This window comes from Pinus tabuliformis, chromosome 4_1 (genome assembly GCF_031772625.1).
Source record: "Pinus tabuliformis cultivar Carrire ecotype Pingquan chromosome 4_1, CPIR1, whole genome shotgun sequence".
Taxonomy (NCBI): domain Eukaryota; kingdom Viridiplantae; phylum Streptophyta; class Pinopsida; order Pinales; family Pinaceae; genus Pinus; species Pinus tabuliformis.
Genome location: NC_142303.1, coordinates 786,531,158 through 786,558,478, shown reverse-complemented (window position 1 = coordinate 786,558,478; position 27,321 = coordinate 786,531,158). Strand labels below are relative to the sequence as shown.

The 27,321-nt window shown below is 39.3% G+C and overlaps 1 protein-coding gene across 1 annotated transcript in view; it reads left to right on the top strand.

Annotated features, from left to right (window-relative positions):
- The window catches only part of ABCG7 (ABC-2 type transporter family protein), a 162,966-nt gene extending 136,031 nt beyond the window's left edge, over window positions 1-26,935 (top strand). The window contains exons 6-11 of the mRNA XM_089420375.1: window positions 22,714-22,996; window positions 23,506-23,637; window positions 23,983-24,203; window positions 24,555-24,767; window positions 24,951-25,035; window positions 26,387-26,935. Of these exons, the coding sequence (XP_089276501.1) occupies window positions 22,714-22,996; window positions 23,506-23,637; window positions 23,983-24,203; window positions 24,555-24,767; window positions 24,951-25,035; window positions 26,387-26,575 (1,123 nt within the window). The 3' untranslated portion in view covers window positions 26,576-26,935. The remainder of the gene's footprint in view (window positions 1-22,713; window positions 22,997-23,505; window positions 23,638-23,982; window positions 24,204-24,554; window positions 24,768-24,950; window positions 25,036-26,386) is intronic.
- Window positions 26,936-27,321: the final 386 nt, after the last annotated feature.

The window sequence follows — 27,321 nt, the reverse complement described above, 5'->3', positions numbered from 1 at the left end:
GGCATATGCATCATACTAAACACACTTGATTCAGTATTTTGGATGCTTTTCAGTTACAGATTTTGCAGTTGCAGCAACAACAGATGAGAGGGAGTTGCAATGCAGATGCAGAGTTGGCAGCAGTATGGCAGTGTCAGCGACAACATTGATGCAGCATCAGAGTTGCGCAGTAGTTGGTGGGCAGCAATAGCCAAACATCAGCAGCGTGACAAGAGATGATACAGAGAGAGAGTGTTGTGATAGGGTATGCAGCACTAGAACACATTCCTCGCTAAGAGGGAGTGTTAGTTTTTGTAGCATCGAATGTGTTCTAGCCACAAAATTTGGTGGAGAGGCTAGAATACATGAGATCTCCAAGACCCGAAAACCATTTCTGGAAATTCCACCTAAAAGTGACTTAATTAGATTATTAACCAATTTCTTTAATGTTTCCTGAGTCTAAACTTAGGAAAACTGGTTAATTAATTAGTATTAATTAAGTCAAGGTGAGAATCATCTAGAAACTCACATGGATCGATTCCAAGATGATCCTAGCCATCGATTAAGTTTTAATCTTGGTCGTTGGTGCTCCAATAGTGGATTATAAGAGGAAGTCGATGGGCACTTGGAGAACACACTCGAGAACACCAGAAATTTGATTTCCTTGGCAGATTGATTTCCAGAGTAGCAGCAATCAACTACCAGAGAGCCATAGCTAAAAGCAGTGAGTGAGGGGTAGGGATAGTGAGTTGGGAGAAGATTTTCCAGTTCTGAAGAGTAAGCTACAGGGGGGTCGAGTTTCCTCAGTGAGGTTGCGCAGAGGCAGTGTAGAAGCTTCAGAGAAAGCAGTTCAATTTGGCCAGACAAAGGGTCAATTCAGTTGTCGGAGGCTGGGAATATTTCTGGAAGGGACCAGCGAGTCATTCTCAGAGTTTGGATTCGGAAGATAGCTTGATCAGTTGCAGTTCCAGGCATAGCGTATTAGTGGTTGCATAGGGCTGACGCAAGGGTTTTGTGGAGCCCATTGAGAGCTAGATCAGTGCCATGTGAGACAAAATTTGTCTCACTAATTTTTGTGGCCAGTTTCTCCTATAGTAGATTGTCAGTTTGTGCATCTATATTGTACTCAGAGTTTCACTGCTACATAATTTTAAAATTAGGTTTTTCCAGGGACTTTTGTCCAAAAACAATGGTGTAAATTTTATTGTGTGTGTGCTAGTATTTTCTTAGTTCCAACGCTATTATTTTCCCGAGTTTTATTTGTGAAGGTTGCAGTGTGATTAATTTGGTATTTGTTGTAGCAAATAAATTGTTAAATTAATTAAAAATTAGAAGAATTAATTCTAGTTGCTGCAATAGGATTTCAATGGTTAAATTTTCACATCAATAGTGTAACGGTAGCCTATTCAAAGGAGAGTCTCTAATGATAGCGATTGTTTGCTTTGGAAGCAAGATAGATGGCTCTCCAAGAAGGGCTAGAAGGAAACTTAGACCTAGGTTTGATGGGGTTGCTTTGAAGTTCCCTAAGACAAAGAATCCTAGAAGAATATGGTTTCTAAGCAATCCTTGTGAAATTGGAGTGTCAAGGTTGCGGGACCACAAAGAAACCTAGTGGACCCAAATGAGGTCAAGGGTTCAGAGTGAAGCTTCAAACAATAGGACTTGACCAAGTGAGGGAGAAGAAAGTGATCGAGGTGATAAAATTCAACTTTAATGTTTAATGCAATGACCCTTGATGAAACCACTAACTAAAGGCAAATTGGGAAAATGGTTTTCGAGCTAGGGCTTGAGATCTCTCAAGATTCCACCGTCAGAATGGCCTCAAATTTGGAGGACCTCTTGAGGACCCACCAGCGCAGCTCTAGACCAAGATTCATCAACTTTTGATGGCTACAATAGAATTAGTATGATGCCCTAGGGATCACAAAAGGCAAAGGATCTTGTTTATGTCCACTCCAAATTTTACCTTGCATCTCGTAGGGGTCCAAAATATAGCAGTGGTCCTTCTAAAGAAGGGGGTTGGATCCAAAAAGTCATGATTTGGAGCTCACTCTCGCTGCCTTGAATATTGAGGACCAGGAGCCTAGAATTGGAATTGGCCAATCATCTTCCTTAGCACCACCATCCGCTGTTGAGCATGCTTCTGCTTCTATTTTTTATGAGGATTATGATGATGAAGATTAGTCTTTTGTCTTTATAGTACATGCCGCCTCATAGTCTTTATTGTACTTGCAGCCTCATATATATAATAAAGGTTGATTTTGGATTATCCGATATTGCGATTTTCATTATGTGATCATTCATGAGTAAATGTGATCTAAATTGAGACTTATAGTTTACTGTTTATGCGTTGACATTGGACAATTTAATCATAATGTTTAAACTTTAAATGTAATAAATTATAATGTATCATATATGCTTTATGATTGCACATAACGTTTCTCAAATGTCGTAACATATATATATATCAAGGTTGCACAAAACGGGGAAACGGGTACGAGTTTCCGAAACGGGAAGTGATACGAAACGCGACCTCCCCAAATTTTGGAAACGGGGAAACGCGATATATATATATATATATATATATATTAGGACATTTAAGAAATATGTGCAATCATAAAGCATATATGATACATTCTAATTTATTACATTATGATAAAATTGTCAGTGGTCAATGCATAAACTATAAGTATCTAAATTTACATCACATTTACTCATGCATAATCACATAATGAAAATAGAAATATCCAAAATCAGCCACGAGAAATTTCTAATTTTTTGTTTCATGCATGATTGGGAGTCTCCTCCTACATAGTCGAATGACCTTAGTGCTCTTGATTAAATACAAGTTTCATACCCTAGTACCCTACATTCTCTTGATTATTGGGAGTCTCCCCTACATAGAGGGCTTTGTTCTCTCGATTAAATACAAGTTCCATACCCTAGTACATGATAAAATCCAATGGAAACATTGCAATCCCCCCAATCCTGAAATCCTGAAAAACAGATAAGTCTGCTGGATTTTGAGTGAGATCTAAAATTCTACTTTCTCCATATGAAATCCAATGAGGGCGAAACCACTCTCAAACATCCTGAGTCATTTCATGGTAATGTTAAAAATTTAAGTAAAAGGATGAAAATGAAAAATAAAGGAGAATATCACTTTTACTTTAAGAATTTAACATTACCATGAACTGCATATCAACACTAGGGCAAAAGTTCACTTTTATAACTTTAGACAGGCATCTGGAAGCAACTAGAAGTCACTAGGTTAACGTGAGAATAGATTAGAAAACAAATAATAATAAAAAAAAATTAAAAAAAACACAAGTAAATGCTGAAACGTGGGTCGTATGGCCCTGAAACGCGTTTCAGGCCGTACTGGCCACGTTTCAGTTTCGTGAAACGTGGCAGTACGGCCTGAAACGCGTTTCAGGGCCGTACCAAACGCGTTTCAGCGTTTCGTACTCGTTTCCGTACGGAAACGCCCTCCTACCCCACGTTTCCTGCAACATAGATATATATATATATATATATATATTTATCGTGTTTTCCCATTTCCAAAATTTGGGGGGGTCACATTTCGTACCCATTTCCCCGTATCATGCAACTTAGTCTGGCTCCAACTAGGACATGATCTCTCAGAAGAGTGCACGAACGTACTCGAACGGGGAGGTCATGAGAACACCAACAATCTCTTGGGACCGCAAACCTGTTACCTACACATATCAAAGACCAAGCACACGGAGTAGCATTTTTTTGTGGTGTCTTATGATCACCCATGCTTAATATTAGGCCATAAAATAAAAAATAAATAAATTTCTATTTTAAATGCAATTTAATCTAAATGTGGTTATTCTAACATATGATGTTAGTTCTAATGAGAAAAATCAGCATGCAATGCATCCTACCCTAACATGCATATGGTACAAGGTCAAGTATCAAGGAATGCAGTGATACCACTGAATTTGACCGATTGTGGACAAAGTTCGTCGTCAAGTTTGGGAATGTAATAGTAATTCTCACCAACCTTCCTGTGAATCTTGACAAGTATAGGGCTTTTATCTACCAACACCACATCCCCAACCTTGTATTCCTTTTTGGGCTTCCATTTCTTGTTTTGCTTGTGATTGGGTCTCTTAAGGATATGGACCTCTCGAGAGGGAAGAATAAGGGTTGGTTCCTCGGTCTCGGGGATCTTGTAATAAGGTTGGGCCCTGGGTTTACCACGTGAGTAGGGTACATGGTTTCTCTATAAAGGGTAAAGGGAGTTCCATCAGACTGTGGAATGGTGACATAAGATAAGTCCATTTGGAGTTGACCACCCACAATAGCACCCCATTTCCTAGACAATAGCATTCCCCATACATCGGGAATATCTATGACCACAACATCCATGAGTAGTGATATATCAGGGTTCATAGCTAAAGAAACCTTTAGATATTTTATGAGGCTCTCTACTTCAACAGTTTAGGAGTTGAAACCACAGACCGCCTTTTATCTTCGGGTAATGCTAAGATTTAGTTGCTTCATGACTTTTAATGGGATGATATTTGAGGAAGCCCCTCAATCCAACATATAATTATGTAAGAGGAGGTCATTGATAGCTAATGTGAGCAAGAATGGCTCATGTCCCGAATTTGAATTAGAAAGGTGAATGTTCTACAATGTTATTGGTGTGTCATTTTCTTCTTCAAACCCAAGGGCCTTCTTAACTTGTCTTTGTTGTCATGGGAGCTTCACAATTTCCTTCGAGGGAACTTGCACAATCATCTTTCCTATAGTAGTATCTAGATCAACATCAAACTCAACCTCCTTACCCTTGAGTTTGTTTTTGGGCTCTCCCTTTAGAGGATTCCTTTTAGAATTTTCTTTCTTAGGGGGTTCTTAGGAATGGGCTGCTTAGGAGGTGACTCTTTCTTGTCAGGTTCCTTTAAGGTTGTGGAAGGGTCTCTATCATTCTTTCTTGAATATTGAATCCCTTTAAATCTCCCACTATCATGAGCACTAAGGATTGGCTCATTCTTCTCTTCCTTGATGGTCACTTCACTAATGGCAGGATGAGTGTATGTGCCACTTAACAAGATGTTGAAGGCTTGGGAATCCACAACATTAGATTGCTCGTCACCCTCCTTCACTTTCTTCTTCATCACTTTGTTCACTTTCCAAAGATGACTCTTGTTCCACAACATTATTTAGGGCCAATGTGTTAGGAACTTGAGATGAGCTTTGCTTGCCTTCATCATTTGTCTTCCTAGGAAAAGGCTTGTTTTTAGGAATGAAGCTTGATTTTTGAGCCTTTTCTAGGGTGGTGAACTTATTCATGTAAACTCTGTCCCTTGAGTTCATTTCCTCAGATAGCTTATCAACCTTCTTGAGGAGAACTAAAAGGGTTTCCTCATTTTGGTCTTTGGATTTACTTTTCTTGACCTCAACCTTAGCCTTAGGATGTTCATCTACATCCATTTTGGAAATTCTCAGGTTTTGTTCAACTTCCATAACTACTTCCTTGGCCTCAGTCGGGCTCTTAGGTTTCTTATCTCTCAATGCATATGTCAAATGACTGCTCGTTATGTGAGATGACTACCCACGGCCTTAATGAATTTATCAAGTATGTTAGCATCAGGGGGTCTCAAGTGGGTAGGGATATCCCTAACTACCCTATCAAAATTTTGGATGAATTCTTTGATGTCTTCCCTTCCCCTACTTATTTGATAAAACTTTTCAATGTTGAAAGTCCCCTGGGCATCAAATGACCATCTTTTCATAAAAACATCTTCAAATTGGCCAGATTTCTCTATGCATCTCAAAGGGAGACTAAGGTACCATTCTCTAGCTTGTCCTTCAAAAGACAAGGCAAATAGCATCATGATCCTATGTTCGTCGAATACTAACCTAGGAGAGATTGCCTAATAAAATTCTTCAACATGATCATGGGCACTTATGGTAGCATCACCCTTAAACTTGGGTAACCAATCATTGTATCTTTTGGGTAAAAGCTCAGGATTGTCACTTAAATTCAAAGGCCCAAAGACACTAGTTAAGTACCTCTTACTTCGTGGGATCTTGGGTTGATCTTGATTTTGGTTGGTGCTAGAATTTGTTGCCATCTTGGGGGTGAGATCACCAACCTTTTCAAATTCAGGAAGAAGGCTAGTTCTAACGAGTGATGTGTTGAAAATAGTGTAACTAGGTTCGGTCTTCATCCTGTAATAATGTAATTTTGTATCAAGATTTTTTTTTGTATTATTACTTGACCATGGGTTACGTGCTCAAGGAATGTTTATTTAGTAATGACTCACATTTAAGAGTCTTAAGATTGATTCATGAAAGAGAAAACAACCATGAGTTGTTACACTTGTAAATATATTCAATATTAGTCAAAGTGTCCTTCTAGACCATCAACGAAAACCACTGAAATGTACCCACCAAATTAAAGAAAGAAATCTGCTTGTATTTGAGAAGCCTCCCATGATGTCGGCATAGTAAAGGGGATCAAGTCGGCTTAGAGATGGATGAACAAGCCTATATATAGGCATCGATGGCACCTCCATATATCACATTCACTCTCATGCATTCATGTATCGAAGACGAAGAGAAGGAGACGAAGGAGAGGCAGCCACAGTTAATGAGGAAGTTTGTTCCCTCATTCGAAACCCTCATCAAGTTTGTTCACACTTGCGGAAGTCTGATCCGAGCTAGGGCATCCATGTATCCTGATGTTTTATTGGGTTAGAGATTCGATCTAGCTGCAAACTGAAGGGAAGATCCATTGTCAAGGAGATCGAAATTGTAGAAGGGCTAGAAGAGCCCTAATTCTCCTCGCACGTGTGTCCACAACCTGGAATAGACAGTCATGATTTCACTGCCCTAGAACAGTCACTGTTTCGGCATCTAAACTTGTAGATCAAGCTCAAGTCAAAGAGCTACATCATGTGTGACCAGTTTACATGGAAAGCGAAGGTGCAAGAAGGCTAGAGGAGGTTGCTCTCGACATCATTTGCTGACTGTCATCACAGACCTGATATACAGTGCGAAGTTGCAGAAAGAGATTCTCTGTTTGTGTATATTTTGGAAGGTTTATCATTTTGATGTTGAAGGCAATCTTGTGTCATTTGTTTGGGTTTTGGAATTCATCAATAAAGATTCTATAAGAAAGAGTTCAAGGGTTTTTCCTCTCAGGATTTGGAGAGGTTTTTGCCCTGGCTTGATGCCAATATCTTGTGTACTTGTGCATGATTGATCTTCTTGTGTTGATAACTAATTGATGATAACAATACATGTTAACAATATCAAACTAATCTGAAGGGAATAATATCACAAGCAGTTATCATTGTAAAGAGAAATCAAATAATTATATTGCCCTTAATTTCTCAACATGGTATCAGAGGGAGGTCCTGCAAAGGGCATGAAGAAGATCAACTCCCTCATGCAGCAGTTGGCAATCATTGGGTTATGTTTGACAAATTTCATTGGCCAAAAGATCAAGCAAGTATGGACCAGCCCAAAAAGGCAGAAGAATTTTTTCGCATTCTTCCTTTTAATTTTTTGGCATGGATGAAGATCAGATCCGCACCATGGAGAGGCATTAAGGCTTGACTGCATCTCGGTTGGGTATTAGGTGCATTCATGGCTAGATCTCAGTTGCATAAATATGGACGCAACACTAATCCAAGTTTTGGAGCAGTGATGTCATCTCGGATGGATAGAGCATAAACCTTAATCTCGGTACGCCTATGAATAGAAGGTGGGATGGCTGGAACAAAGGTATGTTCTTAGCATACCTGTAGGTACAGTCAAGCTAGATCACGGTTGATGGAGCAGAAGAAATCTCGGATAGATAAGTAGTCTCAGCATATAGATATTTTAGCTCTTGCGAAGGTACAATAATGAGGTATAGTAACAACAGTGATCCTACAGCTGTAATGAGAGTCTTGGCATAATGACAAGGATAAGTAATCTTGGATTCATGACAGAAGCAGTAACCATTACAGTCTCGGCCTAGATGAAAGGTAAGATCACTATTTCAGTGGATCTACTTCATATGCAATCAGTGTATATATGATATTAAGAATTTCAGAACCCTTATTGTTCTTAATGTCTCGGGTTAATAGAGATCACGATGATTCTAAAGATGCTATCTCAGTCATGTTGAAAAGAATTTCGGTAACCATTGGAGTATAAGCATAACGAGGAGCAGTGTCAAGGGATTCAAGCAGCGTTAAGGATTGCAATGTAGGCATGATAAAAAGGAAATAGTAATGACAGTGATTGCTACACTCTCGGCATAACAAAAGAAGTTGTAGTAACAATGATGATCATGATCCTGTTCTTGAAAGAACACGGTCTCGATGAAGATACAGAGATCACCTCTGTGGCAACCTCAAGGGACAGTCATGGTGCAACAGTGACCTAATTGCAATGCTAGAAGAGGTACTCTCTGAAATGCAGTAAAGAAGGTCATCTTCATGAGATCTCAATTGGGAGATCTGAGAAAGATGATAAGAAGACAATCATCTATTTTTCTTAATAAGCAAGATGTCAAGTGTCCTTGGGACAAGGAAGCTTCCTCATCTAACAACTTATGGTACCTGTGCAAAATGGAAAAAGGATAAGTTGTGGACAAAAGTGTTGAAGGTTAAAAGACTAAAGCATGAGAAGGGAAGTTTGGTCCTCAAACAAGACAATTTAGTATAGCTAAGATTCAGTGCTATGGGAAGATTATGGAGAAGAGTTCATATCATCTGAAGGATAGAGGAAGCTAAAGGAAAGAGGGAGTAATAGATCTCCAGTATGAATGAGATGGTATCCCTCTCAAAAGGATCTTATCAAAAGTCCTTGCAGATATGATCATAGTAAGAAGATGCATCGTGGCATCATATGGGAATCATGAAGGACATAGCTCTTGGGAATCTCATTGTACATTAAAGGAAAGGAAGAAGTCATCTAGGACAAAGGAAGCATTTGCCAGATGGGGATATACAAGATCTTGAAGATTCTCTGATGGAAACCTCAGTGGAGGATCCCCTAGTCAGGAAAGGCAGCAAGTGTTTCATCAGGAAATCCAACTTTTGGAATTCATGAGATGATGGTCCGATGACATGAGAAATGAAGCAGATCAAGGGATTGAAGATCTTTTCAATCAAGGAAGCTGCTGGAAGTAGCAAAGGTAAAATGAGGTGTGTATGCTTGTGTTTATATTTAATATTGTAATATCATGTCATATGGTTGCAGGTAACATAGATCAAGCATGATCAAAAGGAAAAATGATCTCCTCCTCTGAAAGGATGCAGAAGGACATAAGTCACATTAGATGAAATCAACATAATATCCTCATATGAAGTATGAGGTGGTTGACTACGATTGAAGAACTCTGATTGAAAGCTCCTGGGATGGAAGATGTGAGGATGGAAGAGATCATGAAGTATGCAACCATGATGAAGGCAATCAACATCTAGAGGATCAGGAAGACTTGACCAAGAAATCTCCTGGAAAGATGTGAAGACTCTGATGGAAGTCTGAAAAGATGAAGACCCTTGATAACAAATATCATTGGGAGATGTGTCAACATGTATGCAGGATATTGATACCTAGAAGAAGATGTCACTGGAAAAAGACCATCACTAAAATGTAATATGTGCTTTGTTTTTGGTATCTGACCTCTTGGAAAAGTCTGGGTATGTGTGCAGGGCCATGGTAAGAAGAGTTGTGAAGGATGTCACAACTATGTACCACGTGATCTAGTGCAATCACTGCTGAAAGAAAGGTGGAGCTAGATGGCCTTATGAAGGAAGCCCCAGATGCAGATCCAAGGAGGATACTTTCCAGAAAAGAAGGAATGACATCATAAAGGAAAGTGATGGATGACTGAACCCTACATATGAAGAAATTGATGACATCGAAGTCTTGGATCATTGGTCAACTAGAAGACCCTATAAAGTACTGATGATAGAGTCCCTAGGTAAGAGGAAGCTCTGGGAGGTTCCTATGAGTAAAGGAACTCGAGAAAGTTTCTGAGTGAAGCGAAACTTGGAACTCGTCCCTGGTTAATAGGGAGAGTTAGACATGTCATTCTTGTCTTCAGTTTGGAAGAAAGAATGGAGAATTGTGTAATCATCTGGCATCCGACACTCTTTGAGGATGTGGTAGGGCATCCAAGACAAGAGTTGGCAAGAGGACTGATATTGTTGAGGGTTGGGAACCCAAGATGAGAACAGTCCTAGTAGGGCATACTCAGAGAACACCGGGGTGGGTATGACCCTAAGAGAGACAATGATGATGCGTGTCTATCAGTCATTGGTCTCGCCAACATTGTGTGCTCTGATCTATTTGAGAGATAGAGCTGTTAGTCAAGGCCTTGCTATATGGAAACAATGTTGGTTGAAAATGATGCTATAACAGATGGATGACTAATCGGACTCTTTGCTTATGAGAACTCTTGTATTGTGAATGTCCATGTACCATGTATGTATGAATACCTCCCTAGTTAAGAGGGAGTGTTGAAAATAGTGTAACTAGGTTCGGTCTTCATCTTGTAATAATGTAATTTTGTATCAAGAATTGTTTTTGTATTATTACTTGAGCATGGGTTACATGCTCAAGGAATGTTTATTTAGTAATGACTCACATTTAAGAGTCTTAAGATTGAGTCATGAAAGAGAAAACAACCATGAGTTGTTACACTTGTAAATATATTCAATATTAGTCAAAGTGTCCTTCTAGACCATCAATGAAAACCACCGAAATGTACCCACCGAATTAAAGAAAGGAATCCGCTTGTATTCGAGAAGCCTCCCATGATGTCGGCTTAGTAAAGGGGATCAAGTCAGCTTAGAGATGGATGAACAAGCCTATATATAGGCATCGATGGCACCTCCATATATCACATTCACTCTCATGCATTCGTGTATCGAAGACGAAGAGAAGGAGACAAAGGAGAGGTAGCCGCAGTTAATGAGGAAGTTTGTTTCCTCATCTGAAACCCTCATCAAGTTTGTTCACACGTGTGGAAGTCTGATCCGAGCTAGGGCATCCATGTATCCTGATGCTTTATTGAGTTAGAGATTCGATCTAGTTGCAAACTGAAGGGAAGATCCATTGTCAAGGAGATCGACATTGTAGAAGGGCTAGAAGAGCCCTAATTATTCTCAGACGTGTGTCCACAATCTGGAATAGATAGTCATGATTCCGTTGCCCTAGAACAGTCACTCTTTCGGCATCTAAACTTGTAGATCAAGCTCAAGTCAAAGAGCTTCATCATGTGTGACCAATTTACATGGAAAGCGAAGGTGCAAGAAGGCTAGAGGCTGCTCTTGACATCATTTGCTGAGTGTCATCACAGACCTGATATACAGTGTGAAGTTGCAGAAAGAGATTCTTTGTTTGGGTACATTTCGGAAGGTTTGTCATTTTGATGTTGAAGGCAATCTTGTGTCATTTGTTTGGGTCTTGGAATTCATCAATAAAGATTCTATAAGAAAGAGTTCAAGGGTTTTTCCTCTCACGATTTGGAGAGGTTTTTGCCCTGGCTTGGTGCCAATATCTTGTGTACTTGTGCATGATTGATCTTCTTGTTTTGATAACTGATTGATGATAACAATACATGTTAACAATAGTTATTAGAATATTATATATAATAATATATAATAATAGGGTTATAAGGGGCTATAAAAAGAATTAATAAAAAAAATTATTTTAAGGATAAAGTTAACATATTATAACTACATGGTTTATAATATTATTTTATTAAAATACTAATTATTAATAATATTATTACCTAAAAAATTTTGAATTTATTTATAATATTAATAAGAATTTAATTCAATAATATTTTTATAAATTTAATTTCTTTAGTTAGATTCCCTTACCCTTCTTTATCAAATCCTAATTACTAATTTCTGCCTTTAGTCAAAGTAGTTGTTACTCCCAAATGGCTAGTTAGCTGTTGTCTACATCTATTTATTGCATTGCCTGGATCTGGTTCCTCATCTTGTCCTGAAGATGAACCACACTGGCTGGTTCGAAACGCGTCGACGAGATTATCTCTTATGTGATTTTTACTGAAAGATGTTGTTATAAATATCAAACTAATCTGAAGGAAATAATATCACAAGGAGTTATCATTGTAAAGAGAAATCAAATAATTATATTGCCCTTAATTTCACAACATGATGGAGTTCATTCTCCCCTTCTCGCAGCAATCCTAGTCAAAGGAGGAATGTTGTTGCCTTCAAGCAAACTCGGGCATTGGACAATGAATGGAGTCACTAGAGGAATACTTGAAATGTCATTTATGAATCAATTCCTCAATGATTCACTAGGGAGGTAGACCTGCTTCCTCCCTGGCAACGATGCCAAAATGTTAACGCTCAAACTAGCAGGGATCCTAGGAGGTGTTCCTATAGAGCAACTACTAGGTTGTGGCAACAATGGAGCAAAACCCCATTGTCATCTCAGCTAGAGCTCCCTGCGCTTTATGGACTTTCACCGATGGGAGTCCCGACATTAGGGAAATCACTAGAAGAAATGTGTCAATAGTGTAAGGGTGGTGATTTACAAGCCTATTCAAAGGAGAGACTCTAATGATAGTGATTGCTTGCTTTGGAAGCAAGATGGATGGCTCTCTAAGAAGGGCTAGAAGGAAAGTTAGACCTAGGTTTGAGGGGTATGTATTGATATGAAGTGCCCTAAGCCAAAGAATCCTAGAAGAATAAGGTTTCTAAGCGATCCTTGTGAAATTGGAGTGTCAAGGTTGTGGGACCACCAAGAAGCCCTAGTGGACCCAAACGAGGTCAAGGGTTTGGAGTGAAGTTTCAAACAATAGGGCTTGACCAAGTGAGGGAGAAGAAAGGGATCAAGGTGATAAAATCTGACTTTAACGATTAATGCATTGACCCTTGATGAAACCACTAACCAAAGGCAAGCTAGGAAAATGGGTTGCGAGCTAGAGCTTGAGATCTCTCGATATTACACTGTCGGAATGGCCTCAAATTTGGAGGACCTTGTGAGGACTCACTAGCGTAGCTCTAGACCAAGATTCATCAACTTTTGATAGCTACAATATAATTCATATGATGCCCTAGGGAGCCTACTAGGGTTAGGGCATCGAAAGAAAAGAAGGGAGGTGGGAATGCTTTTCATTTTTGTGATCACCTAGGACTAGACCAGTGCCTAGCCTATTGGGAGAATGGAGTCAATCTGATTCAATATTTGGAGATACTTATACCCAATCAAGGAGTTTTCCTGCAACCTCTCATGGCCTTAGCAGCAACTAGGTTACTAGGGAAATTTATACTTCTTTGATGTTGCAATTGATGACTTATCAAGGCAATAATGAATAATCATATGCCCCTAGGATATTTGTTCACTATACTTTGCATAAACATATGAAAAAGCCCTCTCAAAAAAAATAAAAAATTGTATTCCATTAAGGTCGCTACACCAGCTTCATGAGCGAAAATCTTCCATACAATATACAAGTGCAAAACATGAAAAATAAACCATGTAAAAGTCACTTACAAGTATAGCGAAGTTTTCCAATCACCAATAGAGACAAAAATTAAAGCTCCAAGAATAAAGACAAGTATTTCCAATGTTGAAACAGTACCCAGACTTACTTTTCCGATCCACTGAACTTCCTGCCCAATCTGCATCGATAAATCCACTCAACCTGATATCCTTCCCCTTGTTGTACAAGAGCCCATAATCTACTGTTCTCTGTAATACCTGAGAACGTGCTTGGCTGCTGCCCAGTGAGCCCTCTTTGGTTCCACCATGAACTAATTGAGGGTGTTGACAGCGTAGCAAATATCTGGCCTGGTATTGACTAGATACATCAGGGACCCTATGAGCTATCAGTATAGGGTGTGATCGACATCCTTGTCTTCTGATGCATCAATCTTCTTCCAGTTGGTGATCATTGGCGTAGCCATAGGTCTACAATCTCCCATCCCGAACCTTTTCAGGATTTCTGTAGCATTACATCCTTGCCCAAGGAAGATTTCTCCTTTCTGCTGCCAAACTTCCAACCCTAGGAAATAGTGCATTTGTCCCAGATCCTTCATATCAAGCTTTGTGGCTAGATTCTTCTTGCAGTCTTCAATGAGTCTGGATGATCCTGTTAGGAAGAGATCATCCACATATAATACTAAGATAAGTGGCTCGCTCTCTACGACTAGATAGTAGAGATTCGGATCCGCGTCACTCTTGACAAACCCCATCTTTTGCAAGTAGCCATCTATTCGACCATACCATGCTCTTGGTGCCTGCTTCAGCCCATACAAGGCTTTCTTCAGTCTGCATACATGAGACTTCTTCTCATGAGTTTCAAAGCCCTCTGGTTGTTCAATGTATACTTCTTCTATTACCTCATTCAGAAATGTCGTCTTGACATCTATTTGATGGATCTCCCATCCCATCTGGGCTGCAAGAGATATCACGGTCCTAATAGATGTATACCTGGCTACCGGGGCGAAGGTTTCCTCATAGTCAATCCCTTCCTTTTGAGCATACCCCTTAGCCACAAACTTGGCCTTGTATTTTTCAATACTGTCGTCCGCAGCATATTTGATCTTGTAGATCCATCTTGAACCTACCACAGATCTGTCTTGAGGCCTTGACACCACCTCCCAGACATCGTTTACCATTATGGAGTTATACTCCTCCACCATCGCATCTAACCTGAACTGATGCTGAGCTGCCTCCTTGAAGTTGGTAGGCTCTCCATCCTGAGCTACTAACACCTGATACCTGTCTGGTTGTTTTTGCTCCCTTTTACTGTTCCTTGGCTCTCCGATGAAGTACTTTGCATCACGCGGAATTTGACAAAGTTCCCTACTAGTTCTTCCTCTACCAACAGGTGCTTTTGTTCGCTTCTCTTCCTCATCCTGAGAATCTTCCTGATCTGAGGAAGGATTCTTCACTTCTGTTGGTTGAAGAGGCATGACCAATGGATCCTCTTTCGACTGCTCCTTGGAAGGCATTTCGCGAGATCTTCTGAAAGCTCTATCCTCCATGAACTTTACATCTCGTCGTACTACTACCTCCCTGCTCCCTGGAAGATAGATCCTGCATGCCTTAGCATTCTTGCTATATCTTGCCAGATACCCCTTTCCTGCAGTGTGATCCAGCTTCTTCCTCTTTTCTTCGGGTATGCAACAATATGCCAAACTCCCAAATATCCTAAAATGACTGACTTCAGGTGTCTTCCCAGTGAAGACTTTCTTTGGAGTAATCTTGCCCAATGCCTGATGAGGAGTCCTGTTCTAAATGTAGACAATTGTGTTGCATGCTTCCGCCCACAGGAATTTTGACATATCCTGATCATACAACATGGCCCTAGCTACTTCTACAATAGTCCTGTTTTTCCTTTCTGCCACCCCATTCTACTCCGGATTGTAGGGAGTTGTCCACTCTCTTCTGATGCCTTCCTTAGCACAATAATCAGTGAAGTCCTTATCGACATATTCTCCACCATTATTTGAGCACAAGACTTTTATTTTCTTACCTGTCAGATTCTCCACTAAAGCCTTGAACTCCTTGAATCGACAAAAAACCTCATCCTTGGTTTTCAGAAAATAGATCCAAGTTTTCCTCGAGTGGTCATCGAGGAAGGTAAGGAAATACTCGGCACTGCTGAGAGCTTTGATGGACATAGGTCCGCAGACATCTGAGTGTATCAATCCTAGTACACTCTTGGCCATGTGGTTGCTCCTAGGAAATGCCGCCTTGGCATACTTTCCTAGAGCGCATCCCCTGCATACATCATCTCGTTCCGTACTCAGATCCGTAACTCCTATTATAGTGCTCTTGAGAATTCTCAGAGCTCCATGGTGCAAATGAGCCATCCTTCTGTGCCATAGTTCATTCAGGGCTTTGCCCCCATGACTGCTTATTAGTGGCATTGGAGATTCTAGTTGTAGTCTATACAACCGATTACTTTTGATCCCGATTTGCACTTTCTTTTTCCAGCTTGGGTGTTTGACGTATACCTTTGCCTTGATGAAGTAGACATCATAGCCCTTGCCTTGTAGTTGTGACACGGAAATTAAGTTCATCACCAATCTTGGTACATGCAGTACATTTGTGGCACGGAACCGCTCTCCCAATTCTGTCTGAAAAACTATGGTACCCTTTCCTACTGGAGTACACTTTGCCTTGTTCCCCATGGTGATCTGAAAATCCATCTTCTCTTGTCGATATTCTGAGAAACACTCCCTGATTCCTATCATATGCCACGAGGCTCCATTGTCTATATACCATACTTTTGATGATGCAACGCTAGTCATGCATGCCACTTCTTCTTCCAACCTGGAAGCCAACAAAGAGAAATCGAAATCTCTCTCTCTTGTGCAATCTTCTGAAAATCTGCGAGAGTCCCCTGAGGTGGATGCCTTTGCATCGTGGTCTCGAACCATAACTAATTTTCCCTTTCTGTCTCTGATTACTTGCTCTGATACCATGTGAAAATTCTATCACTGCAGCAACTGATTTACTGATCCTACTTATTTCATCATAAGTTATTCATGAAATTACTTCAGCAAACATTAAAATAAATACTATTGCAGATATCACACTGTAATACATAAACAAACATATGCACACATTGACACAGTTATTTTGGACTAATGTCCCCGAGAAAACCCAATGTGGGAAAACCGGTGTAGCAAGGGAGGATTTTATTATTTAGCAATTTTCTAGTACAACAGGTTGCCAAACTGGCTTACCCACAGATAGACAAATTTCCAGCAGTTCTTCTGATCCAGCGTAGGCCCTACTGACCTCTGCGTCAGCCTACTGAGGCTCTGCGCTTTTGCGTCACTCCTGTAGTCTCTGCATGGATGACGCGGGCCCTTCTGGCTCTGCACAGTCTCTGATGCCTCTGCGTGGATGACGCAAGCCCTTCTGGCTCTGCGCAGTCTTTGCTGCCTCTGCGTGGCTTCCTCGAGCTCTGCGTCTGCCTCTTCTGCCTCTGCGCTGATCTCCCGTCTCTCTGTTACATACTTGCTGCCTCTTGACTGCGCTCCAGACCACTGGTTCAATTTCTCAGCAAACCCTGCTCCAGAAATTGAACTCACTGGTCTCCCTCAGTATGTTCTCCAAGTGCCCCTCAAGCCTCCTCTTATACTTTTCCTGTTGACATCTCAACGGTCAAGATTAAGTCCCTAATCAACGGCTAAGATTATATCTGGCTTGATCCATGTCTTTTGGACCATTTTAACACAGATTCATATTAATACACATTAATATTTTATTTTCCGTAAGTTTAGGCTTAGGGACTCCATTAAAAATATTAATTATTTTAATATCTCTTGATCTGTTTAGAATCTGCCCAAACCCTTTCTGGGTATTGGAGATCTTATGTGCCCCAACCTCTCCATCAAATTTCGTGGCTAGAGCACATCTAATGCTACCCCAAATCAACAGTATCGTGGTGAGTGATGTTCTTTCTTGTAACATATGAGATGAATTCTTCTATGTGATCAAGTACAAATAAAGGATTGCCATTGAATCTTGGGATGTCAGGAGATATCTTCGAAGGAACCGTTTTGTATGATCCTTACCAAATTCCTCTTCAACATCACCCTTAATATCTTCATCAATGCTTTCATCTTGGTGATCAAGAAAGGGTTCCTCCACTTGCTCATTGTTTTCTTCCCATGATGATTGCCGGGGGTAATATCTTCTTCAGGAGGGTTATGATCCTTTTCCTCAACACCAAAATTTTGAGAACAAAGAACTTCTCTTCTAATAGCTACACTCAAGCTTCTTTGGCCATTCTAAGTGGATTGGAATCTTGGTCCCTTATATCATAAGAGTTCACTAATGGACACTTCGATGGAGGGAATGCTTTTAGGTTTGCATTTGTCCTGTAGCCAACCTTAATGCTCCCTTGCGATGGATTTGAGCAATAGCCTTATGAGAGTATCCTGGTGGACCACCTTGACCTTTGAAATGTACAAGAAAAACCTAGCCACATGGTCGATTGCCAAGGATGGATCATTGTCAAACTAGGGAGCTTCATTTGTATTATCTACATCCTCGTGATTTGGATATCCAGGGATACTTGTGATATCAAAGGCGGGGACGCACTCATGGAGTAGCTTGAAAACCATTTCGTTAGGTTATACATATGAACTATATAGGAGTCGCCAGGGTGAATTTGAAATGCCTTAGCAGATGCTTGCTTCACCCCACAAGCATTGACTTTGAGGTTAAATGAAGAACAAGGGATTCGTTCTTCCAATGGAGTTGTCAAATAAGAATCTATATTGTCGTATGGGGACAAGACACACGCGTCATATCCCCGACAACGATGCCAAAAGTGTTGCCGCAAAATATAGCAGGCCTTGGAGAGGTAAGCCCCACAAGGTATAAACTAGACCTATGAGCAACAATGGGGTGGTGGCCCATTGTCACCACAGCCAAAACCCCCTACTCTTTACGGAATTTCACCGATGGGAGGAGTCTCGATAGGAAGAGATCACTTATAATAGGTATTCTAGGGTTAAAGTATGAAATGATCTCGCTAGGAAGTCTTCAAGAAAGACACAATTTGGGCCAAGGCTTCACAAGGAAGTGATTTGCTTTCTATGAAGATACCTAGAAAAGGAGGCACAAGACCTAGGGTTTGATTGATTTGACGAGTGTTGGAGCAACTCAAGGTTAAGGCAATGAGAAAAGGTTTCTTGCAATGTATATTAGCTAAGCCAAGGGTCATGAAACCTTCAAGAAATTCCTTAAGTTGAGGGAAGAAAGACTAGGGTTTTCCTCTTAGGACAAACAACTAGAGCAAGAGAATTTATGGATGAAATTGAAGTGGATGCCCACCAAATTGATAGGTTTTGTGGCAAACCCTAACTACTTGATGTTTAGACTCTCCAACCACCAAAATTCTTCCTCTAGAAATTCGCACCAAGCCCTAGTTCTCTTCTCTAGCCTTAAAAGGAATGAATTTAAGAGAAAGAAAAGATGGATAACATATGAGATTAATCACCAACAAATTGGACTAGTGCCTTGTCCCTTCGGAGAATGGAGTCAAGGATGATTCAGGATAGTCAAACTTGTTCCTAAAGACACCGAAATTTGATGCCCTAACAAGCAAATTTCAAGCATTTAGCCATTCAATGGAAAAATGGATTTTTATGGGAGAGCTCCAATGCGTTCACCACTAGGAATATTCAATACATGTTATACATGAGTAATGCATGCAATATTCATCTAGATAGCAATGTTGATTAATTTTCAACAAATTAGGGCACAATTTTGCATGACCTAGAATCAATAATTCCATACATTAGACAAAGAAAAACAAATCTCTAGTAAATTAGGGCACTTAGAAGACAACATGGAAAAATTCCTTCCATTATGCCAAAGAATATCTAAGTTTAACTCCAAATATCAAAATGCATCCAAATATTCTAGTTCATCCACAAGAGAGAAGTGTGAGTTCCTCTAGGAGGCCGAAATTCCAAGTGTGATGATAATGAGAGATCAAATGGGAGATCTCTAATATATATGTGCTCGATCATGTCCTAATTTAGCCTGCAAGCCCCTCTAATTATAAAATAGTGTGCAAGTAATGGTCTAGGTCAAAAGCCAACCTAGTAACTTTTGTAAATTTGGTTTTATCTCCACAAATGCTAGCCAAAATGTTGATGTCATGCTTGTGTGGGCTTCTTGAGGGTTGACATTGAGGCCTTTTGGTGCCATGACAAGTGTAGAGGCCTCTAAAATCAAGATCTAGGGGTTGGCCCCTATATCTCGGTGCAAATCATCTTGTGGACCCCAAATGTGGGTTTGGGGCACAAAACTAGGTCTCACAGGTCTCCAAGTGATGAATATGCCTGAATCTATTGCAATGTTGAGGGCACTGAAGATAGTGCTAGCCCTCCCATGTCTCAAGGCATGAGACAAACCTCATCTGGGCTTTGGATCAACTACCACACAATTTATATACTGCAAATACGACTGTGGGAAAACAGGTCCAGGTGCATCATCCCATGAATAATAAGGTAGATGCAGGAATGTTGTGGGTGTTGAAGGCACCTATGGCTATCAATGATGCTCTACATCTGCCCAGAGTTCCATGGCTCTGAACACATCACTTGTGGGTGTCAATATGTTCCTCTAGAGGACCTGGACCCTAGCTAAGTTGCCTAGACCTATAGATGGAACCACTTGCCAAGTACACACAATATCCAGTGTTGCAATTTTCATCATTAGGTACGCCAATCATCATTGCATGTAAGTGTACCAAACTTGAAATACATGAGCATATTGATACTCCATGTGTGGCTTCTCTTCCAAAATTGGTGTACTAGTCACTTAATGGTGTTACCTCCCTAGGTAGGAGTGATTAACGGATGACCCTATTAGGTGTTCCCAGCCCCCAGAGGTAAGTGACATGTCCTCAATCCACCCTTCAATCGATAGGTGCCATGTGAATAATGATGGAATGGAAGGGGAAAGAACTCCATGGCCAAGTGCCATGGTCAAAGGGACCAACTATGATGGAATACCTCATCCTGGGTGTATAGATGTGAGGAGGGAGCAATCGTGGATGCATGAGTTACCTCGGCCTTTGTTTTTCCACCCCTCTATATTGCCTTTTACTTTTTCTTGATTTTTTTTTGTATTATTACTCGTAGCTCGAGGAATGAGAGCTTGCTTTGTATGATGTATAACAGTTATTACCCCCTTTGGGATGGGGTAGTTCATCGCCCATCAAGGGTTGGGATATGCAAGGGTTCCTTGTCTTCTATGAGATAGGGCAACATTGGCCCAGGAACCGGGTGATGGCCATATGAGAGAGGTAGAGCTCATGCTTGGCTTTTTCCCACGTGCTAATTTGTAAGTGCGACCATATTTTGCATTTTTATTTTATTTTGTTTTTCTTGTGGCCATCATATTCTCTTTCTTTTTCTTTTAGCCTCATTAACCTGCCACGGTGCATTTCCAGGGCCTACCCAAGGTATGAAGATGTGTGGATGCCAACTCTTAATGAATCTATAGTCAGTTGACCCAAAGAAGGGAGGTGGAGTAGGGGCTCATAATATAAGATGGAAAGTGGTAAGAATGGAATAGAGATAGATGGGGCTACGCTATCTTAGTCGTGGCTTCCCAAGTAGTGCCCCTTCCTAAATCCATGGGCCATTAGGGGAGGTCCTACTAGACTAGGATAGAGAATTAGCCCCCCATTTAAGGTGAGGGAACAAGACTACAGCTAAGACCCTTCTTTCTTCCTAGTTACCTTATAATCCATGCCAAAATGCCCAAATACAAACAAGCGTAAGCACCCAGCTACAAAATGAATAAAGTACCTTTTGATTAGAAGCCCACCTTCCAACATGTGCGCTTGACAAATGGGTGAGGAAACATATGACTGATGCAAGTGGCGGAGATATGAGTGGCACGTTACATCGGCTACAAAGTGGCTCTCATGGGCTGCCGCCTGGAAGAGATGAATAGGAGAAAAAGTTCTCCTAGGGGTCACCCACTTTTGGTGGGTAACACTATTCTTTATTCTCCTAGTACTTGTTTAATGAATCCGTGTTTTCCTGCTTTAATTGTCTGGTGAGATTTAAAAATCTATTTAAGCTCTTCTTCCCTCATCGAAAGCATTTATTGTTTCTTCAATTGTGGTTGTACTATATGTACTTTGTCATCATCTCATTTGCTTAAACTTCTCCCGGTTGCAGTTAACTAACCTCTTTATTTTCCCCATCTCAACCTAGGCCTTTGCCTGTGTTACCTGTTCATATCTCTAGTTGTTGACAATTGTCCTAGATGGATTAATTGGCTGTGATGGACTTTACATTATAGTGCCGTTTGTTTTCCTGGAGTCTTGGGTTTACTTAATTGGAACTGTAATGTTCTACATGCTGTTGATTTCTCATCAAGGTGCAATATATGTTTTTAATTACACACACATATTTTGGTCCAGTTTCTCATTTGCTGCTCCCTTTTACTTTTCATCCTCTTGAAGCTATTGTGAAATATCATAATTGGTAGTCTGCTTTCTGCCACTATTAACTACTATATGGCTTAATTAGCTTTTGTTATGATCTTTGCATCTCTTTGCATCTTCCTGAGGTTATGCAATTTTTGCATTCAACAAGCAGCAGACATTTTGTCCACACCTTGTATCCATATTGGTAAAATTGAAATTAAAATGATTCATAACACCATACATGGCTCTTTTTTGTTTGCTAGGTTATGTGAGTTCCGAGATGGCTGGCACTCCTAACTTGTGGCTTGAGTAGCCGTGACCTAGGGGCATCTAAGCCGTCAAAATCACCTAGGGATCGCACCCCGCCTGGGCCACTCCAGCCCTCAGCATGGCCAGATTTTTTCCCATAGAGTTTCGAACCGGTGACCACATCACAGAGTGCCTTAACAGAACACCCTGTCACCATCTGCTCTATGCCCTGTGGGCATAACACCATACACAGTTAAAATGCATTTGGAACTTTAAGAATATTTGTAGTTTTGATAGTGAAGAAAGAAATGGCATGGGCAAGATGAGGGTTTACTAAAATGGAACAATAAGCTTTCACAGATATTTACATGTTTTGCAGCTTTTAATTCTACTTAGATGGTTGTAACAAACCTTTCCTGTTTTAATATCTTCCCTTCAAAAAGATGCAGCATACCATGTGGTTCACTGTTGAAAATGTTGTACATGAGTATGGGTTTTGGTGACAGGGCACTTACTGCAGCCTGAATATATTCCAGGTTTGTTTGTCAAGAGCATGTAAATCCAGCTGAATTCTTTGCAGACCTTATATCCATTGATTACAGCTCATCTGAAAGTGAACATTTATCTCGAAAAAGGATTGATGACATGTTAGAGGTATTTGCCAACAAGTTTTCAACAATGCCAGATCTAAAGGATGGAAACCTGGAATTTGGAATGGAAACTGATAAGGTAGCTATAAAATCAAGAAGGAAAGCTGTTACCCGCAAAGTTGGCTGGTGGAAGCAGTTTCGGCTATTATTGAAGCGTGCATGGATGCAGGTTGAATAACTATCTAAGTCAGCATTTTCTAAAATATATTTTCTCATTTTGCATTAGGTTAAATTTCTCAGCATTTGTTTACTAGTATCATACTTCACAATACTTAATTGCTTAAATTGTGGCATCTTGATTCTTGGTCATATGATCTTACGTTGCGAATAGATAAATCCAGGTTACTTCTTTCTGTGAATTTCAGAGCATCTCCTGTTGTAGCTACTGGATCACAGTTCAATTTATAATGCATTGATTCTGCTATTTACAATGATTAAATTTACATCATATTCGATGATACTAAACAATATTTCTATGTCATGACTCCTTTAGACGAAGATACTGTGCAGCATACTATTTACAAAGTCAAATTTACTATGCTGCCTCTGTGTTAGTGCTGTCAAATTCATTAGAAAAATATATAATTTCATGAAGTATGATGTGATTCTGAAAACAATCTCATATTCCTTTAAACTGTGAGTGGATATTGACATTTTAATCAAAGGTGCCACCTTTAGGCTACTCGAGATGGGCCTACAAATAAAGTGCGAGCAAGGATGAGTGTTGCTTCTGCCCTGATCTTTGGATCAATTTTTTGGCGAATGGGATTATCCCAAACATCCATACAGGATCGAATGGGACTCCTTCAGGTATTTTAATCCTCAAAATTGAACTTTCCAGATGTATAAATTTCAGAACTGATGAGTTTTTCATTTCAGTCAAAACGAGTTAATTTTACTCAATTTATGGGAAGTTGAAGAAATTTAAAGATATCAAATGGTAAAATGCACCTAAAGATGAAAATCTTCTTTAGTATAAAGGGCCAAAGCCATCGAGGATACTACCTTTCCAAGGTTTTTGTTTTAGTCCATAAAAGATGGTTGATTATTTATTTTTAATTTTGACTTTTACAATCATGACCTGATTGTCAAAGCAAGTTAGAGTTAGAGTTCATTTACTCAATTTAATTAATGAAGCTCATGAATGACCTGAAGGTGGCAGCTATCAACACAGCAATGGCAGCACTCACCAAGACTGTGGGTGTTTTCCCGAAGGAGCGTGCTATTGTTGATAGGGAGCGCGCAAAGGGTTCATATGCCCTGGGACCTTATCTTTTTGCTAAGTTGTTAGCTGAGATTCCTGTTGGAGCTGCTTTTCCTTTGGTCTTTGGTATAATTCTATATCCTATGGCACGTCTTCACCCAAGTTTATTGAGGTCAGTTCTTTTATTCATCCATCTTTTGCATCTTTTTGATCGACACTCATGTTATATCTAAAAATAATGTAAGACAGCCTCATATGCTCATATTTTTGGCTCTTTAGGACAGGAATTTGGCTGTAACCCCATGGTTAGATTGCTGTAAGTTTTGTTCCATGAAGTGATGTATGATGTATCATTTCTTAAAAAAGAAAGACTTCACTGTAATAGTAAAAGTAAATTATTTGCAATTAAAGAGTTTACTTGTTTGCATTCCAAATGATAATAAGTCATGAATTGAGGGTTACATGGTCTTTGCATTCGAGCTTTAGACAAACAGTATCATTTAGTTTCACGTGCTTGTAACAGGTTTGGGACATTCTCCAGTATTGTGACTGTGGAGTCATTTGCTGCATCAGCCATGGGCTTAACTGTGGGGGCCATGGTGCCTACAACGGAGGCAGCTATGGCTTTAGGGCCATCACTGATGACCGTTTTCATTGTCTTTGGAGGTTATTATGTTAACTCAGAGAACACTCCTACAGTTTTTAGATGGATCCCACGAATTTCTCTTATCAGATGGTAATTTTGTATTCAATTATATTTTTGTTCATTAAATGTTGCTGACAAATTTTGATGGATATGACACCTATTTTATGGGCTATGATTGAAGTCTCTGAACTTCTAGAAATGCAAATATCTTGTTCGATTATGTGATCCTCAGCATGAGACATCTTCATTTTTTTGAATTTTCTGCTATGGTAGGGCCTTTCAAGCTCTCTGTATCAATGAATTCAAAGGTCTGAAATTTGAGCAACAACAATCATTTGACCTGCAGACTGGTGAACAGGTGAGTTTTGCACCTCTGCGTTTTTTCTATGTAAGAAAGGGAAGAAATAAATGATAGTGGAGTTAAACACTGTTTAACTAGCTGATTTAGAAGCATTTTGGTCCTCATTTTGAAATGTGTAAGAGAATACTGTCTCTACTGTTTTTGATATATTCTAGGAAACTTTATATTGGTTACAGCATTGTGGCCCTGGTCTAATCAATCTTCCACAAAATATTAGTGAAAACTCCCTCACAGTTTTCATGTGAAATAACCTATGGGATGTTTGACAATAATCTGATCTGTTATTGCTACGTGGAAGTCAATAAATTCGATCAAAAAGAATAATATATCTGTTTACGTGAAGATAGGAACCAGATAAGGATATTTCCTGTACTCTGTCCTGAGCAGGAACAATTAAAAGTTTCGAATCAAATATCTTAAGCTACCTTCTGGCACATTTTATTCTGTCCTGTTTTCTGTACAGTTAGCCATTTATTTTTTTTATGAATGAGTTGCTACATTTCTTTCATTTGTCAAAGACAAGAAACTTAAGCAATTTGTCTTTTTAGAATACATTCACAACAGGATTGATGGCCAATCAAGAGAGAGGTTCATTTTTTCTATCATAGATCATAGCAAGTAGCTCGTAATTATTAGATTCATTGGAGATCCATCTTCATCCCAAAAGTTCTAGGGATTTTCCTTTTATACTAATAGGGAGATTTTGAATTTTTGCGAATGTTTGCCTCTCTGTGTAAGAACATTTATATATGATTTATGCTTAAATTGCTTTATTAATGAAAGACCCTGTGGGGTCTCAGATAGATGGCTTCATGATCAAGCTTATGGATTTTTGCTTCTAGTATCTCTGGAGTCCATGTATTACTAGACGATTATTCACACTAATATTTAATTAGTTAGAGTCTCGTTTAGATAAAATACATATTTCCAAGTGTAGATAATAACCTCATTAGTTTTCTGCGTTATTTTGTCACCTAAAATTCAATTACTCAGGCATACTGGAATATATTGTCTAAACAAACTTTTAATATTTTCCAAAGTATTCAGGGATTCTCCACTGATTGAAGCAAAATATTCTTACATTTTAATTCTAGTGTAAAGGGAATTCAGACATCAGAAAAGTGCTTTGATTGACAGTTATTTGGATTTTGTTAAAATCATTTCGTTAGCTAAGTTTATATTTTCATGTTTAACTTATCGTGGGATGAACAGTTCCTCATTATGCAAGAATGATTTAAATGCTATTCATGTTATACTGAACTTGTGTCATGAATATATTCGTTACACGTGCTTACATCAGACACACAATGACATGTAAACTAATATGTTCTGTTGTCGATGTTTGCAGGTGTTGGAGCGTCTATCCTTCAGTGGAAGTTCTGTAGGTGATGCACTTGTTCAAGAAGGCCGCATACTACTTTTTTGGTATTGGATGACGTATGCTCTTCTGAAAATGAAGAAGCCTAAATATCAACCTCTAGAGCTTCCAACCATACAAGTCCAGTCTACAGCAAAGTTGGAAGAGTTAAAGGATTAAAGCACATTGTTATTCAGAAATGTGAATATCCTAGCATCTACAGGGAGGACATGTAAATAAATAAGTTGTAAAATTTTAATTAGGAATATAGCCAATCCAGATCATATATTTACTCCCCTCTTTAACTTGGATAACATAATTGGAGTCTAATTTGTAATTTTATCCCAAGTCAGGTATAAACTTGTAGCTACTTGCATGTCTTCTAGGTAGCAGGTCCACTACTTACGGCATTTACATCATAACAAGGAGGAGTTTCTGTTAACCAAATGACTTATTATAGTTTTGTGGAGGTTATTCCTAAACTGCAGGCAATGATATTTTTCAAAAACTACTGAAAGGATAAACTTTTTCACTGCTTTACTGAATTTGTCGAAACATAATTAAAATGATTTGTTATTAAATCAGGGTTAGATAAAATTGCATGGTTCCACTTTCACCTTTCTCTTTTAAAAAAATGCATTTTGTATTGAAGGATTAACTCCTACTTGTGAATCAAGAATAATGTATAAATTATATGATAGATTTGTAATGATATAAATCAAGCATAGAAGTCTACTGAAAAATCAAAGATGAGGAGAAAATAGAAAAGTTAGAGATGAAGATGACATTGAGGAATTCATGAAGAGATTATTGTGGAGATATTTATACATTTGGTTGAAATAATTATCTAAATATGACACTAAACATTTAATTATAAGATAGATGTTATGATTATATAAACAGATCAATTGTACAATACAAATGTA